Source organism: Pristiophorus japonicus, unplaced genomic scaffold, assembly GCF_044704955.1.
Source record: "Pristiophorus japonicus isolate sPriJap1 unplaced genomic scaffold, sPriJap1.hap1 HAP1_SCAFFOLD_257, whole genome shotgun sequence".
NCBI lineage: Eukaryota > Metazoa > Chordata > Chondrichthyes > Pristiophoridae > Pristiophorus > Pristiophorus japonicus.
Genome location: NW_027252307.1, coordinates 416,455 through 432,749, shown reverse-complemented (window position 1 = coordinate 432,749; position 16,295 = coordinate 416,455). Strand labels below are relative to the sequence as shown.

General features: G+C 50.2%; 1 protein-coding gene across 1 annotated transcript in view; it reads left to right on the top strand.

The window, feature by feature from the left end:
- The window catches only part of LOC139247100 (collagen alpha-1(V) chain-like), a 137,879-nt gene that overhangs the window by 78,582 nt on the left and 43,002 nt on the right, over positions 1-16,295 (top strand). The window contains exons 25-29 of the mRNA XM_070871510.1: positions 1,718-1,771; positions 2,705-2,812; positions 9,431-9,520; positions 14,078-14,131; positions 15,345-15,452. Of these exons, the coding sequence (XP_070727611.1) occupies positions 1,718-1,771; positions 2,705-2,812; positions 9,431-9,520; positions 14,078-14,131; positions 15,345-15,452 (414 nt within the window). The remainder of the gene's footprint in view (positions 1-1,717; positions 1,772-2,704; positions 2,813-9,430; positions 9,521-14,077; positions 14,132-15,344; positions 15,453-16,295) is intronic.

The following is a 16,295-nucleotide window of genomic DNA, read 5'->3' as shown; positions in this document are numbered from 1 at the left end:
ATGGGGTCCTTATCCTGCAATGAATGGGATCAGGTGACACAATGATGTCAGTCTACACTTTTATAAACAAAATGACTTGTGTGTGGTTCAGCTTCAGGATTCTGATTCCTTTAAAGATTCCATCCTTTAAAGAAACTATCTCTATACGGGTCCTACCCTTCAGAATGATTACACCCCATTTTTACAGGTTGACTGCATTGACGTGCAGTAGGCTGTGGGACAGTGGGGCATGGCTCTCTGTGTTGATGCAATAGGCTGTGGGACAGTGGGGCGTGGCTCTCTGTGTTGATGCAATAGGCTGTGGGACAGTGGGGCATGGCTCTCTGTGTTGATGCAATAGGCTGTGGGACAGTGGGGCGTGGCTCTCTGTTGATGCAATAGGCTGTGGGACAGTGGGGCGTGGCTCTCTGTGTTGATGCAATAGGCTGTGGGACAGTAGGGCGTGGCTCTCTGTGTTGATGCAATAGGCTGTGGGACAGTGGGGCATGGCTCTCTGTGTTGATGCAATAGGCTGTGGGACAGTGGGGCGTGGCTCTCTGTGTTGATGCAATAGGCTGTGGGACAGTGGGGCATGGCTCTCTGTGTGTTGATGCAGTAGGCAGTGGGACGTGGCTCTCTGTGTGTTGATGCAATAGGTTGTGGGATAGTGGGGCATGGCTCTCTGTGTTGATGCAATAGGTTGTGGGACAGTGGGACATGGCTCTCTGTGTGTTGCTGCAGTAGGTTGTGGGATAGTGGGGCATGGCTCTCTGTGTGTTGCTGCAATAGGCTGTGGGACAGTGGGGCATGGCTCTCTGTGTGTTGCTGCAATAGGCTGTGGGACAGTGGGGCATGGCTCTCTGTGTTGATGCAATAGGTTGTGGGACAGTGGGACATGGCTCTCTGTGTGTTGATGCAATAGGTTGTGGGACAGTGGGGCATGGCTCTCGATGTTTTGATGCAATAGGTTGTGGGACAGTGGGACATGGCTCTCTGTGTGTTGCTGCAATAGGTTGTGGGATAGTGGGGCATGGCTCTCTGTGTGTTGCTGCAATAGGTTGTGGGACAGTGGGACATGGCTCTCTGTGTGTTGATGCAATAGGTTGTGGGACAGTGGGGCATGGCTCTCGATGTTTTGATGCAATAGGTTGTGGGACAGTGGGACATGGCTGTCTATGTGTTGATGCAATAGGTTGTGGGATAGTGGGGCGTGGCTCTCTGTGTGTTGATGCAATAGGCTGTGGGACAGTGGGACATGGCTGTCTATGTGTTGATGCAATAGGCTGTGGGACAGTGGGGCATGGCTCTCTGTGTGTTGATGCAATAGGCTGTGGGACAGTGGGGCATGGCTCTCTGTGTGTCGCTGCCGTAGGCTGTGGGACAGTGGGACATGGCTCTCTGTGTGTTGATGCAATAGGTTGTGGGACAATGGGGCATGGCTCTCTGTGTGTTGCTGCAGTAGGCTGTGGGACAGTGGGGCATGGCTCTGTGTTTTGATGCAGCAACACATGAAGATTAGACGGAGCGGGAGCTCTGTGATTCTTGGTGCTGAGCAGTGTGTGGCTTGTTGTGCCACCCTGATTCTTAGTCTCCGAGGGCCCCTGTGGAGGAGAAGCCCCTCATGGGCTGCATTGACTCTGAATGAATTTCACTTGCTCTCCTCGTCATATTCCATGTGAGTTATTATTGCTGAGATTTCACTTGTAAGTAACTGACCTCTCAATCCTTCTCTACAAAGGGTTTCCAAGGAAAGACAGGCCCCCCTGGTCCTCCTGGTGTGGTTGGTCCTCAGGTAAGTACAGGATCGTTCAACATTCATGTCAGAATCTCAAAATAAGTTTATGATCGGAAAATAAATGTTCAGGCACTGGCACTGAGGATTCGAGTTCAAGCTTAAGTGTTCAGCCTCCGAAAGCTCAACAGTCAATATGTTTCTGTGGTGGGATATCCGACCATTCCTCGGTGAATCACACCGTCTCTCGGTGACTGTCGGACGGAAGGAGCATCACTTTGTTCTCTGTACCCAGCTAGTGGTCCATCTCAGGCCTGATGTTAACGTTCACATCACGTGTCTGCTGGATTAAGCTGTTTATTTAAACTTAACTTTGGCCCTTGTTAAGCAACGACCGATGTTTAATACAAATGTGACCCCCATTGTTAACAGCACCTGCCCGGATGGTATTTCGCACTTACCCACGCACAGTGCAGGATCATCCAACCACCCCTCTCCCTCAGCTTGCATCTCCCTTTCGGTTTATGCTGGAAATTTTGTTCAGATTATTTATTTTTGACTTCATAAAAAAGACCAATAAAAGGTGGACCCCTTGATCTGCACGAACAGGAACAATCACCATTCCTACCCCCTCGTGTGGTGATTCTGACAATCGGGATCAGCCTCCGTGCATTATTCTACACAACAGGCCCACTTGGATAAAAAAAGGTGTGGCTTTTTACAGCCCATGTGGTACAGAAACATCTGACTGCCATTTACAAAGGGAAAGCAGAGCTCAGGCTGGGAGACGGAAGGTTGGACTCGATTGTGGAGAGGCTCGGAGGATGACACAGGGTGTGAGCGGTTCAGAAGGACAGCATGGGGTGTGGAGGGTTTTGGTAGGTTGGCACAGGTTGTGTGGGAGGTGCACGGATGATTAGCATGGGTTCCGGGGGTGCTCGAAAGGCTAGCACTACGTCTCACTGTGTTTGTGGCTGCTTTTTCCCCTGACAGGGTCCGACAGGAGAGACTGGCCCCCTTGGAGAACGTGGTCACCCAGGCCCACCCGGGCCCCCTGGAGAACAAGGCCTCCCGGGATCCGCTGGGAAAGAAGGTGCAAAGGTGAGTGTTTGAGGTTTGACCCAACATTCTTTGTGACAGTTCTGAGAGAGCAGATCTGTTGCTGTCCCGTTGATCACGAGACTCCCGAGAGAAAATTGGTAAAATTGTCCGAACTCGTATTAAAACCCTTTCACCCGGCAGTGCCTCGATTTTAAAAGTCACATCCTTCTGTTCAAATCCCTCCATAGCCTCGCCTCTCCCTATCTCTGTAACAGCCTCCAACCCTCCAACCCCCTGAGGTCTCTGCACTGCTCTAATTCTGGCCTCATCTGTATCCCTGATTATAATCATTCCACCATCGGTGGCCGTGCCTTCTGCTGCCTGGGCCCCGAGCTCTGGAATTCCCTCCCTGAACCTCTCCGCCTCTCTCTCCTCCTTTAAGACGCTACTTAAAACCTACTTCACCTGTCCTAATAGCTCCTTATGTGTCAAATTTTGTTTGATAATGCTCCTGCCAAGTGCCTTAGGATGGTTTGCTATGTGAAAGGTGCTATATAAATGCAAGTTATCCCTGAGGATAGGGAAAGTTTAAAAAGTTAACAACGGATGACCAAGAAATTGATAAAGAGGGAGAGAATAGACTGTGACAGTAAACCAGCAAAAAGTATAAAAGCAGATTGTAAGAGCTTCTACAAGTCTGTAAAAAGGAAGAGATCAGTGAAAGTAAACGTGGGTTCCTTAGAGGCTGAGACAGGAAAAATTATTACAGGGAATAAGGAAATGGCAGAAATGTGAAACAAATATTTTGCATCTGTCTTCATAGAAATCATAGAATCATAGAAAATTACAACACAGAAGAAGACGATTCGGCCCATAGTGCAGGTCGAAAAAGAGCTACCCAGCCTAATCCCACCTTACAGCACTGGGTCCGTAGCCTACACAGCTAGGGAACAGAGAGAGTCTGCAAAGATATATCGATAGGTTCAGTGATTAGGCATATGGTGGCAGATGGAATATAATGTATGGAAATGTGAAATTATCCACTTTGATAGGAAGAATACAAAAGCAGAATGTTTTAAATGGTGAGAGATTGGGAAATGTTGGTGTTCAGAGGGACCTGGGTTCCTTGTACACCAATCACTGAAAGTTAACCTGCAGGTACAGCAAGTGATTAAAAAAGCAAATGGTATGTTGGCCTTTATTACAAGAGGATTTGAGTATAAGAGTAAAGACTCTTACTGCAATTATACAGGGCCCTGGTGAGACCGCACCTGGAGTATTGTGTACAGTTCGGGTCTCCTTACCTAAGGAAGGATATACTTGCCATAGAGGGAGTGCAGCGAAGGTTCAATAGATTGATGCATGGGATGGGGGGATTGTCCAATGAGGAGAGATTGAATAGAGTGGGTCTATATTCTCTGAAGTTTAAAAGAATGAGGGCTAGAACCTCCACTTTTGTGCTTAACGGCCACAAATGGCCAATATTTCCGGCGTGGGCGGTAAAAAGGGTTTTCAGATCGCCGGCTTCTCGTCCATTCTCAAAACACCTAGTCTCCATTTTTGAAAATTGGTGTTACCGTCAAATTTCTTTGACCTTCTGCCGTAAAGTGTGACCGTCCTTAGCAACGGCATGGCAATGCTCGATTCCCGCGATTCAGGAGGTCAAGGGTCATCATGACATGCACAGAAGAGGAGACAGAGAGAGAGGGGGCTCAGAGGCACTGAAGGTGTGTGTGGTGTGGTGTGTGCTTGTCTGCCTGTTGTGGGAGGCACGACGGAGATTCACCAGCAGCAAGAAGCCCACTAAGTACCAAGAACACAGTTGGCACCGAGTTTTTGTCCAACAAATAATATATAACATGGAAGGGATGGAGGAGGCCCTGGAGCTGGTAGCCAGGAACACTGGTGGTAGAGGTCTCCCAGTGGTCCCGGAGCGCGGCACTGCACCCCAAGGTGCTGCACCCTCATTGCCAACCACATGAGAGCCAGCAGCAACATCTTGTTTCGGGCTCGGAGCATGTTCCCACCTCCGGACCGTCCTCTCCCGTATCCGTCCAAGCAGCGGTTTGGCCATCACCCGCGCCCCCCCTCCCCCCCCCCCCCCAATGAAGCATTGCCTGAGGAGTCAGGAGGGGAAGGGAAAAGGGTAAAGGTGGGGAGGAGAATCGAGGAGTGGGGGGGGGGGGGCGGGGAGAGTTGGTTTGTACAGAAATACTGGTGATTTCAGACTAATGTTTGGTTTAAATGTATTTTAATTAACAAAACCTTGTAGCACATTGGCTCAGATAGTTACACCGTTATACGCTGGTGATTCCAAAGGGTATAATGACACTTAACTTCGATCAACGTAAACTTTAACTGTCACCAAGGTGATGCCCACCATTGATGTATGACCTGCACACCCAGCAGTGTGTCAGCCTTGTAAATAACACCAACGTTCTTTCAGGCAAAGCGCTCATTGATGAGCTCCTGACGTAAGGCTCTGCAGCTATCATGCCACCACAGACCCTTTCATGCGGTCTACAGGGGGGCGGGGCATGGCTTCAGCATCAGCCTGATTGTCTGGGCCGATGTCAGCATCCGCCTCCTTGTCCTCCTCTTCCTCTCGCTGGTGAGGTGGACTGTCAGACTCATCAGGCAATTCTTGTCCCCTCCTGATAGCCAAGTTGTGCAGCATGGAGCACACCACCACGAATTGAGCTACCTGCTCAGGGTGGTATTGGAGCTCAACTCCTGAGTGGTCCAGGCATCTAAAGCGCTGCTTCAGCACTCCAATGGTTTTCTCCACGATATTGCGAGTTGCTCTGTGGCTCTCATTGTATCGCCTCTCGGCCTCGGTGTGGGTGTCACGCAGAGGGGTTATCAGCCAGGTGGCAAGGCCATATCCTTTGTCCCCAAGCATCCAGCATTGACCTTGTGGCTCATTGTTAAACAAGTCAGATACAGAGCTCTCACGCAGGATGTGAGCATCATGGATGCTGCCCGGAAATTGAGCATTCACTGCCAGTATAATTTGCTGGTGGTCGACAAGCAGCTGGACATTCAGGGAGTGGAATCCCTTGCGGTTCCTGAAAACCTCTGCATCCTGAAAAGGTGCCCACATCGCGATGTGTGTACAGTCTATTGCTCCCTGCACCTTGGGGAAGTTTGCAATTCTGTAGAATCTTAGAGCCCTCTCACTCTGTGCCTCCCTGGTCATAGGGAAGCTGATCAAGTCCCTCCTGCGTGTGTACAGGGCTTCAGTGACCTGTCTAATGCAGCGATGTGCGGCATGCTGAGAAAGTCCGCAAATGTCTCCAGCTGTGGCCTGAAAAGAACCTGAGGCATAGAACGACAGTGCTGCAGTGACTTTTACCTCGATGGATAGTGCAGTACTGATGGTGCTGGCAGGCTGCAGATCTCCCCTTATCAGCTGGCATACCTCAGTGATAACCTCTTTGTGGAAGCGCAGTCTCCGAAGGCAGGTGGTGGCGGGAAAGTCGAGGTAAGACTGCTTCTCCTTGTACTTGCGGGGAGTGTAATGTCTGGTCCTCCTCATCAGTCTGTCATGTCTTACATTGGGCACATAATGCTGCGGAGCATTCCTTCGGCGATCTCGAGTCTGCTGCATGTAATTGGTCACCAGGAGAGGGTGAGAAAGGACAGGCCCCATTGCAGTAGCTCTCTGTTTTCCACCGATTGGTCACAAACAAGGAATGTCCCGACGAAGACACCTCTTCAGTTCCAATCGGTCACAGTATGGTCAAGATGTTTGTAGAGATGTTCACATCAACTCCAACGACCTGCAGAGTACATTCGAACTCCCCCGAGGTTGAAGCAGCCTTTTGAATGAAGCAACCTACGATTTTAAAAACACCGCTGGCTTTAGATCAGAACAGTTCCACTTTTTCTGGGCGATTTTTTGGGCGAGTGATATTGTGGGCGACATGTGTGCGAGGTGGTGAAAGTAACGCTGGGCGATATTATGGGCGTAGATTTCGCCCATTCTGATGATTCCGCCCAAAAAAAGTGGGCGAGTAGCATTATTTTTCCCCGGCGTTAACCACATGGGGATAGTAACGCTCGCCGATAAGTTCTCAAAAAATGCCCATCAGTTTCCATTTTGTGCTAAATGGGCGATATATGTGCGTTATATGTCATTTCAGTGGTAAAATGGGCATTAAGTGGGTTAAGAATACAAAAAAAGTGGAGGTTCTAGCCCTGAGAGTTGATTTCATTGAAACATACAAAATTCTTACAGGACTTGACAGGGTAGATACAGGGAGGGTGTTTCCCCCGGGCTGGGGAGTCTAGAACCAAGGGTCACAGTCTCAGGATAAAGAGTCGGCCATTTAGGACCGAGATGAGGAGGAATTTCTTCACTCGGAGGGTGGTGAATCTTTGGAATTCTCTGCCCGAGGGCTGTGGAGGCTCAGTCTTTGAGTATATTCAAGTCAGAAATTGATAGACCTTTGGGCACCTGGGGAATCGAGGGATATGGGGATCGGACGGGAAAGTGGAGTTGAGCTAGAAGATCAGTTGTGATCTTATTGAATAGCGGAACAGGCTCGAGGGGCCATGTAGCCGACGACTCCTCCTAATTCTTATGTTAATAAGCTGTTGTTGTAGAAATACATAGGAGTTACAACAGGGAAACAGGCCATTTGGCCCATCCAGTCCGTGTTTATGCTCCACACAAGGCAATAGTTCTAACTACATTTACCCATTCTGTTCCCATGTCCTTTCACCCCCTTCTCCCTCCTCCCTGTCTCCAATCTAATCCTGAACGTTGACAGTTCCTGCCTCATCCACTAACCCTGGGAGTGAATCGCACAGCCTCACAGCTCTCCATGTAAAGCAGTTTCTCCAGCCCTCTGATCCAAATCTCTCACGTTTAATCTGGAATCTCTGGCTTCTCGTTCCAGATCCACAACCACTGGGAACAGTCATCTTCTCGCTGCCAAGCCCCATCCTTCAAAACGTTTCAATTAAACTATGTCACCCTTGTATTTATATTGAGAGAATTGCTTACTTTAAGAACCTCAGGACATTCCAAAACGTCTTACAGCCAGCAAAATATTTTTACCGTGTAGTCACTGTTGTAATGTGGGAAACGCGGAAGCCAATTTGCGCGCAGCAATATGATAATGATCAGATAATCTGTTTTAGTGATAAATATTGGCCAGGACACTGTGGAGAACTCCCCTTCTGTTCTTCAAAATAATGCCGTGGGATCTTTACATCCAACTGAGAGGGCAAACGGGACCTCGGTTTACCATCCCTCAGTACTGCCCCTCCGACAGTGCGGCACTCCCTCAGTACTGCCCCTCCGACAGTGCGGCACTCCCTCAGTACTGCCCCTCCAACAGTGCGGCGTTCCCTCAGTACTGCCCCTCCGACAGTGCAGCACTCCCTCAGTACTGCCCCTCCGACAGTGCAGCGCCCCCTCAGTACTGCCCCTCCGACAGTGCAGCACTCCCTCAGTACTATCCCTCCGACAGTGCGGCGCTCCCTCAGTAATGCCCCTCCGACAGTGCGGCACTCCCTCAGTACTGCCCCTCCGACAGTTCAGCGCTCCCTCAGTACTGCTCCTCCGACAGTGCGGCACTCCCTCAGTACTGCCCCTCCGACAGTGCAGCACTCCCTCAGTACTGCCCCTCCAACAGTGCAGCACTCCCTCAGTACTGCCCCTTCGACAGTGCGGCGCTCCCTCAGTACTGCCCCTCCGACAGTGCGGCACTCCCTCAGTACTGCCCCTCCGACAGTGCGGCACTCCCTCAGTACTGCCCCTCCGACAGTGCGGCACTCCCTCAGTACTGCCCCTCCGACAGTGCGGCACTCCCTCAGTACTGCCCCTCCGACAGTGCGGCACTCCCTCAGTACTGCCCCTCCGACAGTGCGGCACTCCCTCAGTACTGCCCCTCCGACAGTGCAGCGCTCCCTCAGTACCGCCCCTCCGACAGTGCAGCGCTCCCTCAGTACTGCCCCTCCGACAGTGCGGCAATCCCTCAGTACTGCCCCTCCGACAGTGCAGCACTCCCTCAGTACAGCCCCTCCGACAGTGCAGCGCTCCCTCAGTACCACCCCTCCGACAGTGCAGCACTCCCTCAGTACCGCCCCTCCGACAGTGCAGCACTCCCTCAGTACAGCCCCTCCGACAGTGCAGCGCTCCCTCAGTACCACCCCTCCGACAGTGCAGCACTCCCTCAGTACTGCCCCTCCGACAGTGCGGCAATCCCTCAGTACTGCCCCTCCGACAGTGCAGCACTCCCTCAGTACAGCCCCTCCGACAGTGCAGCGCTCCCTCAGTACCACCCCTCCGACAGTGCAGCACTCCCTCAGTACCGCCCCTCCGACAGTGCAGCACTCCCTCAGTACAGCCCCTCCGACAGTGCAGCACTCCCTCAGTACTGTTCTGCAGTGTTGGCCTAGATTTTGTGCTTGAATCTCTGGAGTGGGGCATAAGCCCACTCACTTGTCCCCCAGAGATGAGAGTGCTACCTACTGAGCCACTGCTGAGATTCAAGAGAAGCGAGGAAGGAAAAGGTGTTTTTTAATCTTACAAGGAAAAAGGTAATTTTTCACATCTAACGTTTAGTTTGGATCTTGCAGTTCGATGCCTCGGTTCCTGTTGGACTTTAACTGCCTGTTGGACGGTCTGTTGCCAGATTGACTCTTCCTTTGCTCCGTGTGTTGTAGGGTGACCCTGGACCTGCAGGCCCTCCGGGGAAAGATGGTCCACCAGGCCTCCGAGGATTCACTGGTGAACGTGGACTGCCCGGACCCCTCGTAAGTACAGCAACTGAATCTTCAGCACTTGGACCTCAGACTGATCATCGCGTGGTCCCGACAGAGGGTCTGAAGCTGGGATTCGATAGTGACATTTCAAACAATAATAATAGCCCAGAGTCAGCATCAAGCAATCAGTACAGCACGCTCCACATACAGGGTGCAGCTCCCTCGACACAGCAAAGAATGACTAAGAAAGCAATAAAGAAAGGAAAGATAGATTACAAAAGTAAACTTGCACAAAACATAAAAACGGATAGTAAAAGCTTTTACCGATATATCAAACGGAAAAGAGTGACTAAAGTAAATGTTGCTCCCTCAGAAGATGAGAAGGGGGATTTAATAATGGGTAATGTGGAAATGGCTGAGACCTTAAACAATTATTTTGCTTCAGTCTTCACAGTGGAAGACACAAAAACCATGCCAGAAATTGCTGGTCACAGGAATGTGGGAAGGGAGGACCTTGAGACAATCACTATCACTAGGGGGGTAGTGCTGGACAGGCTAATGGGACTCAAGGTAGACAAGTCCCCTGGTCCTGATGAAATGCATCCCAGGGTATTAAAAGAGATGGCGGAAGTTATAGCAGATGCATTCGTTATAATCTACCAAAATTCTCTGGACTCTGGGGAGGTACCAGCGGATTGGAAAGCAGCTAATGTAACGCCTCTGTTTAAAAAAAGGGGGCAGACAAAAGGCAGGTAACTATTGGCCGGTTAGTTTAACATCTGTAGTGGGGAAAATGCTTGAAGCTATCATTAAGGAAGAAATAGCGGGACATCTAGATCGGAATAGTGCAATCAAGCAGACGGAACATGGATTCATGAAGGGGAAATCATGTTTAACTAATTTACTGGAATTCTTTGAGGATATAACAAGCATGGTGGATAGAGGTGTACCGATGGATGTGGTGTATTTAGATTTCCAAAAGGCATTCGATAAGGTGCCACACAAAAGGTTACTGCAGAAGATAAAGGTACGCGGAGTCAGAGGAAATGTATTAGCATGGATAGAGAATTGGCTGGCTAACAGAAAGCAGAGAGTCGGGATAAATGGATCCTTTTCGGGTTGGAAATCGGTGGTTAGTGGTGTGCCACAGGGATCGGTGCTGGGACCACAACTGTTTACAATATACATAGATGACCTGGAAGAGGGGACAGAGGGTAGTGCAACAAAATTTGCAGGTGACACAAAGATTAGTGGGAAAGCGGGTTGTGTAGAGGACACCGAGAGGCTGCAAAGAGATTTAGATAGGTTAAGCGAATGGGCTAAGATTTGGCAGATGGAATACAATGTCGGAAAGTGTGAGGTCATCCACCTTGGAAAAAAAAACAGTAAAAGGGAACATTATTTGAATGGGGAGAAATTACAACATGCTGCGGTGCAGAGGGACCTGGGAGTCCTTGTGCATGAATCCCAAAAAGTTAGTTTGCAGGTGCAGCAGGTAATCAGGAAGGCGAATGGAATGTTGGCCTTCATTGCGAGAGGGATGGAGTACAAAAGCAGGGAGGTCCTGCTGCAACTGTATAGGTATTGGTGAGGCCGCACCTGGAGTACTGCGTGCAGTTTTGGTCACCTTACTTAAGGAAGGATATACTGGCTTTGGAGGGGGTACAGAGACGATTCACTCGACTGATTCCGGAGATGAGGGGGTTACCTTATGATGATAGATTGAGTAGACTGGGTCTTTACTCGTTGGAGTTCAGAAGGATGAGGGGTGATCTTATAGAAACATTTAAAATAATGAAAGGGATAGATAAGATAGAGGCAGAGAGGTTGTTTCCACTGGTCGGGGAGACTAGAACTAGGGGGCACAGCCTCAAAATACGGGGAAGCCAATTTAAAACCGAGTTGAGAAGGAATTTCTTCTCCCAGAGGGTTGTGAATCTGTGGAATTCTCTGCCCAAGAAAGCAGTTGAGGCTAGCTCATTGTATGTATTCAAATCACAGATAGATAGATTTTTAACCAATAAGGGAATGAAGGGTTACGGGGAGAGGGCGGGTAAGTGGAGCTGAGTCCACGGCCAGATCAGCCATGATCTTGTTGAATGGCGGAGTAGGCTCGAGGGGCTAGATGGCCTACTCCTGTTCCAAATTCTTATGTTCTTATGTTCTTTTACCCCTTCAAACACTCCCAGGGCAGGTACAGCACGGGGTTAGATACAGAGTAAAGCTCCCTCTACAATGTCCCATCAAATAATCCCAGGACAGGTACAGCACTGTGTTAGATAGAGAGTAAAGCTCCCTCTACACTGTCCCATCAAACACTCCCAGGGCAGGTACAGCACGGGTTAGACACAGAGTAAAGCTCCCTCTACACTGTCCCATCAAACACTCCCAGGGCAGGTACAGGGGGTTAGATACAGAGTAAAGCTCCCTCTACACTGTCCCATCAAACACTCCCAGGGCAGGTACAGCACGGGTTAGATACAGAGTAAAGCTCCCTCTACACTGTCCAACAAACACTCCCAGGGCAGGTACAGCACGGGGTTAGATACAGAGTAAAGCTCCCTCTACACTGTCCCATCAAACACTCCCAGGGCAGGTACAGCACGGGTTAGATACAGAGTAAAGCTCCCTTTACACTGTCCCATCTAAACACTCCCAGGGCAGGTATACCACGGGGTTAGATACATGGTAAAGCACCCTCTATACTGTCCCATCAAACACTCCCAGGGCAGGTACAGGGGGTTAGATACAGAGTAAAGCTCCCTCTACACTGTCCCATCAAACACTCCCAGGGCAGGTACAGCACGGGTTAGATGCAGAGTAAAGCTCCCTCTACACTGTCCAACAAACACTCCCAGGGCAGGTACAGCACGGGGTTAGATACAGAGTAAAGCTCCCTCTACACTGTCCCATCAAACACTCCCAGGGCAGGTACAGCACGGGTTAGATACAGAGTAAAGCTCCCTCTACACTGTCCCATCTAAACACTCCCAGGGCAGGTATACCACGGGGTTAGATACATGGTAAAGCACCCTCTATACTGTCCCATCAAACACTCCCAGGGCAGGTACAGGAGTTTAGATACAGAGTAAAGCTCCCTCTACACTGTCCCATCAAACACTCACAGGGCAGGTACAAGGGGTTAGATACAGAGTAAAGCTCCCTCTACACTGTCCCATCAAACACTCCCAGGGCAGGTATACCACGGGGTTAGATACAGAGTAAAGCTCCCTCTACACTGTCCCATCAAACACTCCCAGGGCAGGTGCAGCACGGGGTTAGATACAAATCATTTCTTTTTAAGCAGAGGGATATTAGGACATAGAATGCTCTACCAGAAATAGTGCGCTGAGCAACATCTATAGTGGTGACACCCGCCCTCCTGTATGGCTCAGAGACGTGGACCATATACAGCAGACAACTCAAAACGCTGGAGAAATACCACCAGCGCTTCCTCTGTAAGATCCTGCAAATCCACTGGGAGGACAGAGGCACCAACGTCAATGTTCTCACTCAGGCCAACATCCCCAGCATCGAAGCACTGACCACACTCGACCGGCTCCGCTGGGCAGGCCACATCGTCCACATACCCGACAGGAGACTCCCAGAGCAAACGCTCTCCTCGGAACTCCTACATGGCAGGAGAGCCCTAGGTGGGCAGAGGAAACGTTTCAAGGTCACCCTCAAAGTCTCCTTGATAAAATGTAACATCCCCACCGACACCTGGGAGTCCCTGGCCAAAGACGGCCCTAAGTGGAGGAAGTGCATCCGGGAGGGCACTGAGCACCTCGAGTCTCGTCGCCGAGAGCGTGCAGAAACCAAGCGCAGGCAGCGGAAGGAGCGTGCGGCAAACCAGTCCCACCCTCCCCTTCCCTCAACCAGTGTCTGTCCCACCTGTGACAGGGACTGTGGCTCCCGTATTGGACTGTACAGTTACCTGAGAACTCACTTGTAGAGTGGGAGCAAGTCTTCCTCGATTCCGAGGGACTGCCTGTGATGATTATAATAGGTTTAGAAAGGAAGAGGACAAATATTTGAAAAATATTTTTTGACTGTTTTTTGGGCAAGGGCTGTGGAATGGGAGTGAGGGGCGAGCTCTTTGAGGGAGAGGGCACAGGGATGATGGGCCAAGTGGGGAACAGGTGTGGGAATAGGTCTAAGCAAGAACTCTTTCAGGGACCAGGGCGATCGGCCTCATCTGTTGTGTGAAATCCCGCTCAGAGATTGTTGGGAGTTGATCGCGTGGGTGAATTTCCTCAGAGCTGCGGTAACTTCTCTGGAATTATGTCAGAAGCCCCGTTTCTGTCCGTGAAAAGCTGGGAGGAAATTCTTGGCCTTGGCCTCCTTAATGCAGCTCCGCGCGATTCTGAATAGTTCCAATATTGTCAAGGTGGTCAGAGTCTGGGGGAGGCTTGCTCTGGTCACTGTGTCTTAGTGGGAATGAAATGGGCAAATCCATGTGCTCGGTTCTTGTGGTGAAATTGTTAGCATGTCCGCCGCAAACCAGAGCAAATTCCCCCCGGACTCGCACTCCGGACCCCGGCTCGAAGCATAGAGTGCACGTGTGATGGATTCCTCCACTGATTTTTATTTCTTGTCTGTCGACAGGGTCAGATCGGTTTGAAAGGCAGTGAAGGGCCTCCTGGTCCCCCGGGCCCACTGGTAAGTGAGAAACAGCCTGGAGAAAAGAGCAAATGCCCAAGGCCTTCGGGTCACCAACTCTGATTGGGCCGATTCCTGGAGCATTCATCATGTGACCTCCCGTTTCCAACCACCCCACCCAATCAAACATCTCCAACCAGTCTCTCACTAATAAACGAGAGTATTCGAAAAATGAGAAATACACACAAGTGTCCGGGAGGTTAATCGTTAATTGCTGGAGATTCCCAGCCAATCCTGGAAGGTTGGGCAGTCGGCCAAGATACGGAGTTAATTCTGGGACCGTTGTAAAATGCAACACTTTGGACCATGCAGTGAGGGGTGATGGTTCATGGCACGGATCCCCACACCTGTATCGATCAGAAACCTTTCAGCAAGGAAATTCAGTGATTGATGTAACGAGACAATTCGGGTCTGTTTTGGATCTGTTGTGGAACCTGGTCACTGCCGTGGGTTGCCATGGAGTGGCAGAACAGGGACCCACACAGGACCGGTTGGCAGTGGATGTCCTGGGTCGGGGGGAGGTGCCTCACCCCTCCCCTCACAAAAGGAGGGCAATTCATTCCCCGGAGAGGAGGGGATGGCCAGTCACACAGCTCCAGCTGGCTCGGGACATGGCCTATCCCTTCAGCCTGGGGACAGGACAGGACACCGAGAGATACAAGCAAAGGGAAAGGTCAGAAAATGAGAGAATCTCACCATGAAATGGAAGCATAGGTTGCTGCAATTCAAGATTGATTTTACAATCAGACGGTGTAATGTATTTGTTTCATGGGCTCTTTGCTTAAGAATTCATAGCAACATATTGCTATTAAGAACTAGTTGGTTTATTAGCAAAGGTTTAACAATCACACCACACATTACCAGTTCATCCACCAGGCTCACAACCACCTGCCCCATCGTTGATCCCCCGAACCCAACTGGCTGGGGTTTTATTGAGTCTTGTGAACATCACATGACTGGCTAAGCCCCTCCCAACTCAACAGCTGTACAACCCTGAGCATACTTACAGGTGTGTACATTACAGACGGGCTGGCAGATGGATTTGTGGCCCTCAGAGTCTCTATACCCCGCCATGCTCCCCCACCAAGCTCGGACATTCAGCCCACAACATTGAAAAAACAACATGTGCCCCCACTTGCAGTTGAACATCTATAAAGTCCAGGATTATTGGTGGCATTTTTAGTTTTAACCTTGAGTTGTTTTTTTTCCAAAGGGTTCTCCAGGCGATCGTGGACAAGCTGGTCCAGCAGGACCAATCGGTCTCCCGGGGCGACCTGGGCCTCAGGGCCCTCCGGGACCCTCTGGTGAAAAGGGAACCCCTGTAAGTACAGTTTCTCCTGACTGAAGCACTCAATACTAACTCTGTACATTGCCCACGTGCTGTGTGTACACCATGGGCGAGAGAGTCTCTGTTTCGGGCACAATCGGCTATTCTGGTGCAAATTGCCCCCAAAGTGTTTCCCACTGCCTCCCCCGCCCCGAGTTTCTGCTCAAATTCATTTGCATATCACCAAACTTAAATCTGCCATGAACCAGCGTCTCCGGGCAGTGTTTTAAAACATCATTTGTTACTCCAAAAAATCTCGCTTTTAAAAAAAAATGTCCTTGTTAAGTTTAAGAGCGGTAACTCGGCAAAGTTTGAGCAGAACAGCTGAAAATGGATTTATCACACAATATAAGCCTTTTTAATTCATGTCGATCCACCACCTGTCGGCAACCCAATTTTAAATTGCTGAAAATGACAAAAAATAATACACAGAACCGTTTTCCAGTGAGACAGGGGAACAGGCGTCAGTTCCAAGCCTCTCCAACCATCGCCCATTGGTGTCCATGTGCACAAAGCCCCAGCTTCATCTCTGGAGCCTCCTCGAAGGCCCGTAAACCAGCGCGGTTAACGGGAACCTGCCGCGGTGATTAATCCGCCTGGAGTTGTGGCAGAGCCCTGCTTCTAGCGCAATGTTTTTAAATGAGCGCAAAACGTCGCGGACACTCTGCGCTGGACGCAATTTGCACCTAAAATTCCGTGACCTTTGGTACTGATTCCGCCGATATCCAGCGGAAACTCCAGGCCCATGTACCTTGCTCTGTGTACACTATCCATATATCTTGCGCTCTGTACACTCTCCTTCCTGTTCTTTCTCATAAGAATTAGGAGCAAGAGTCG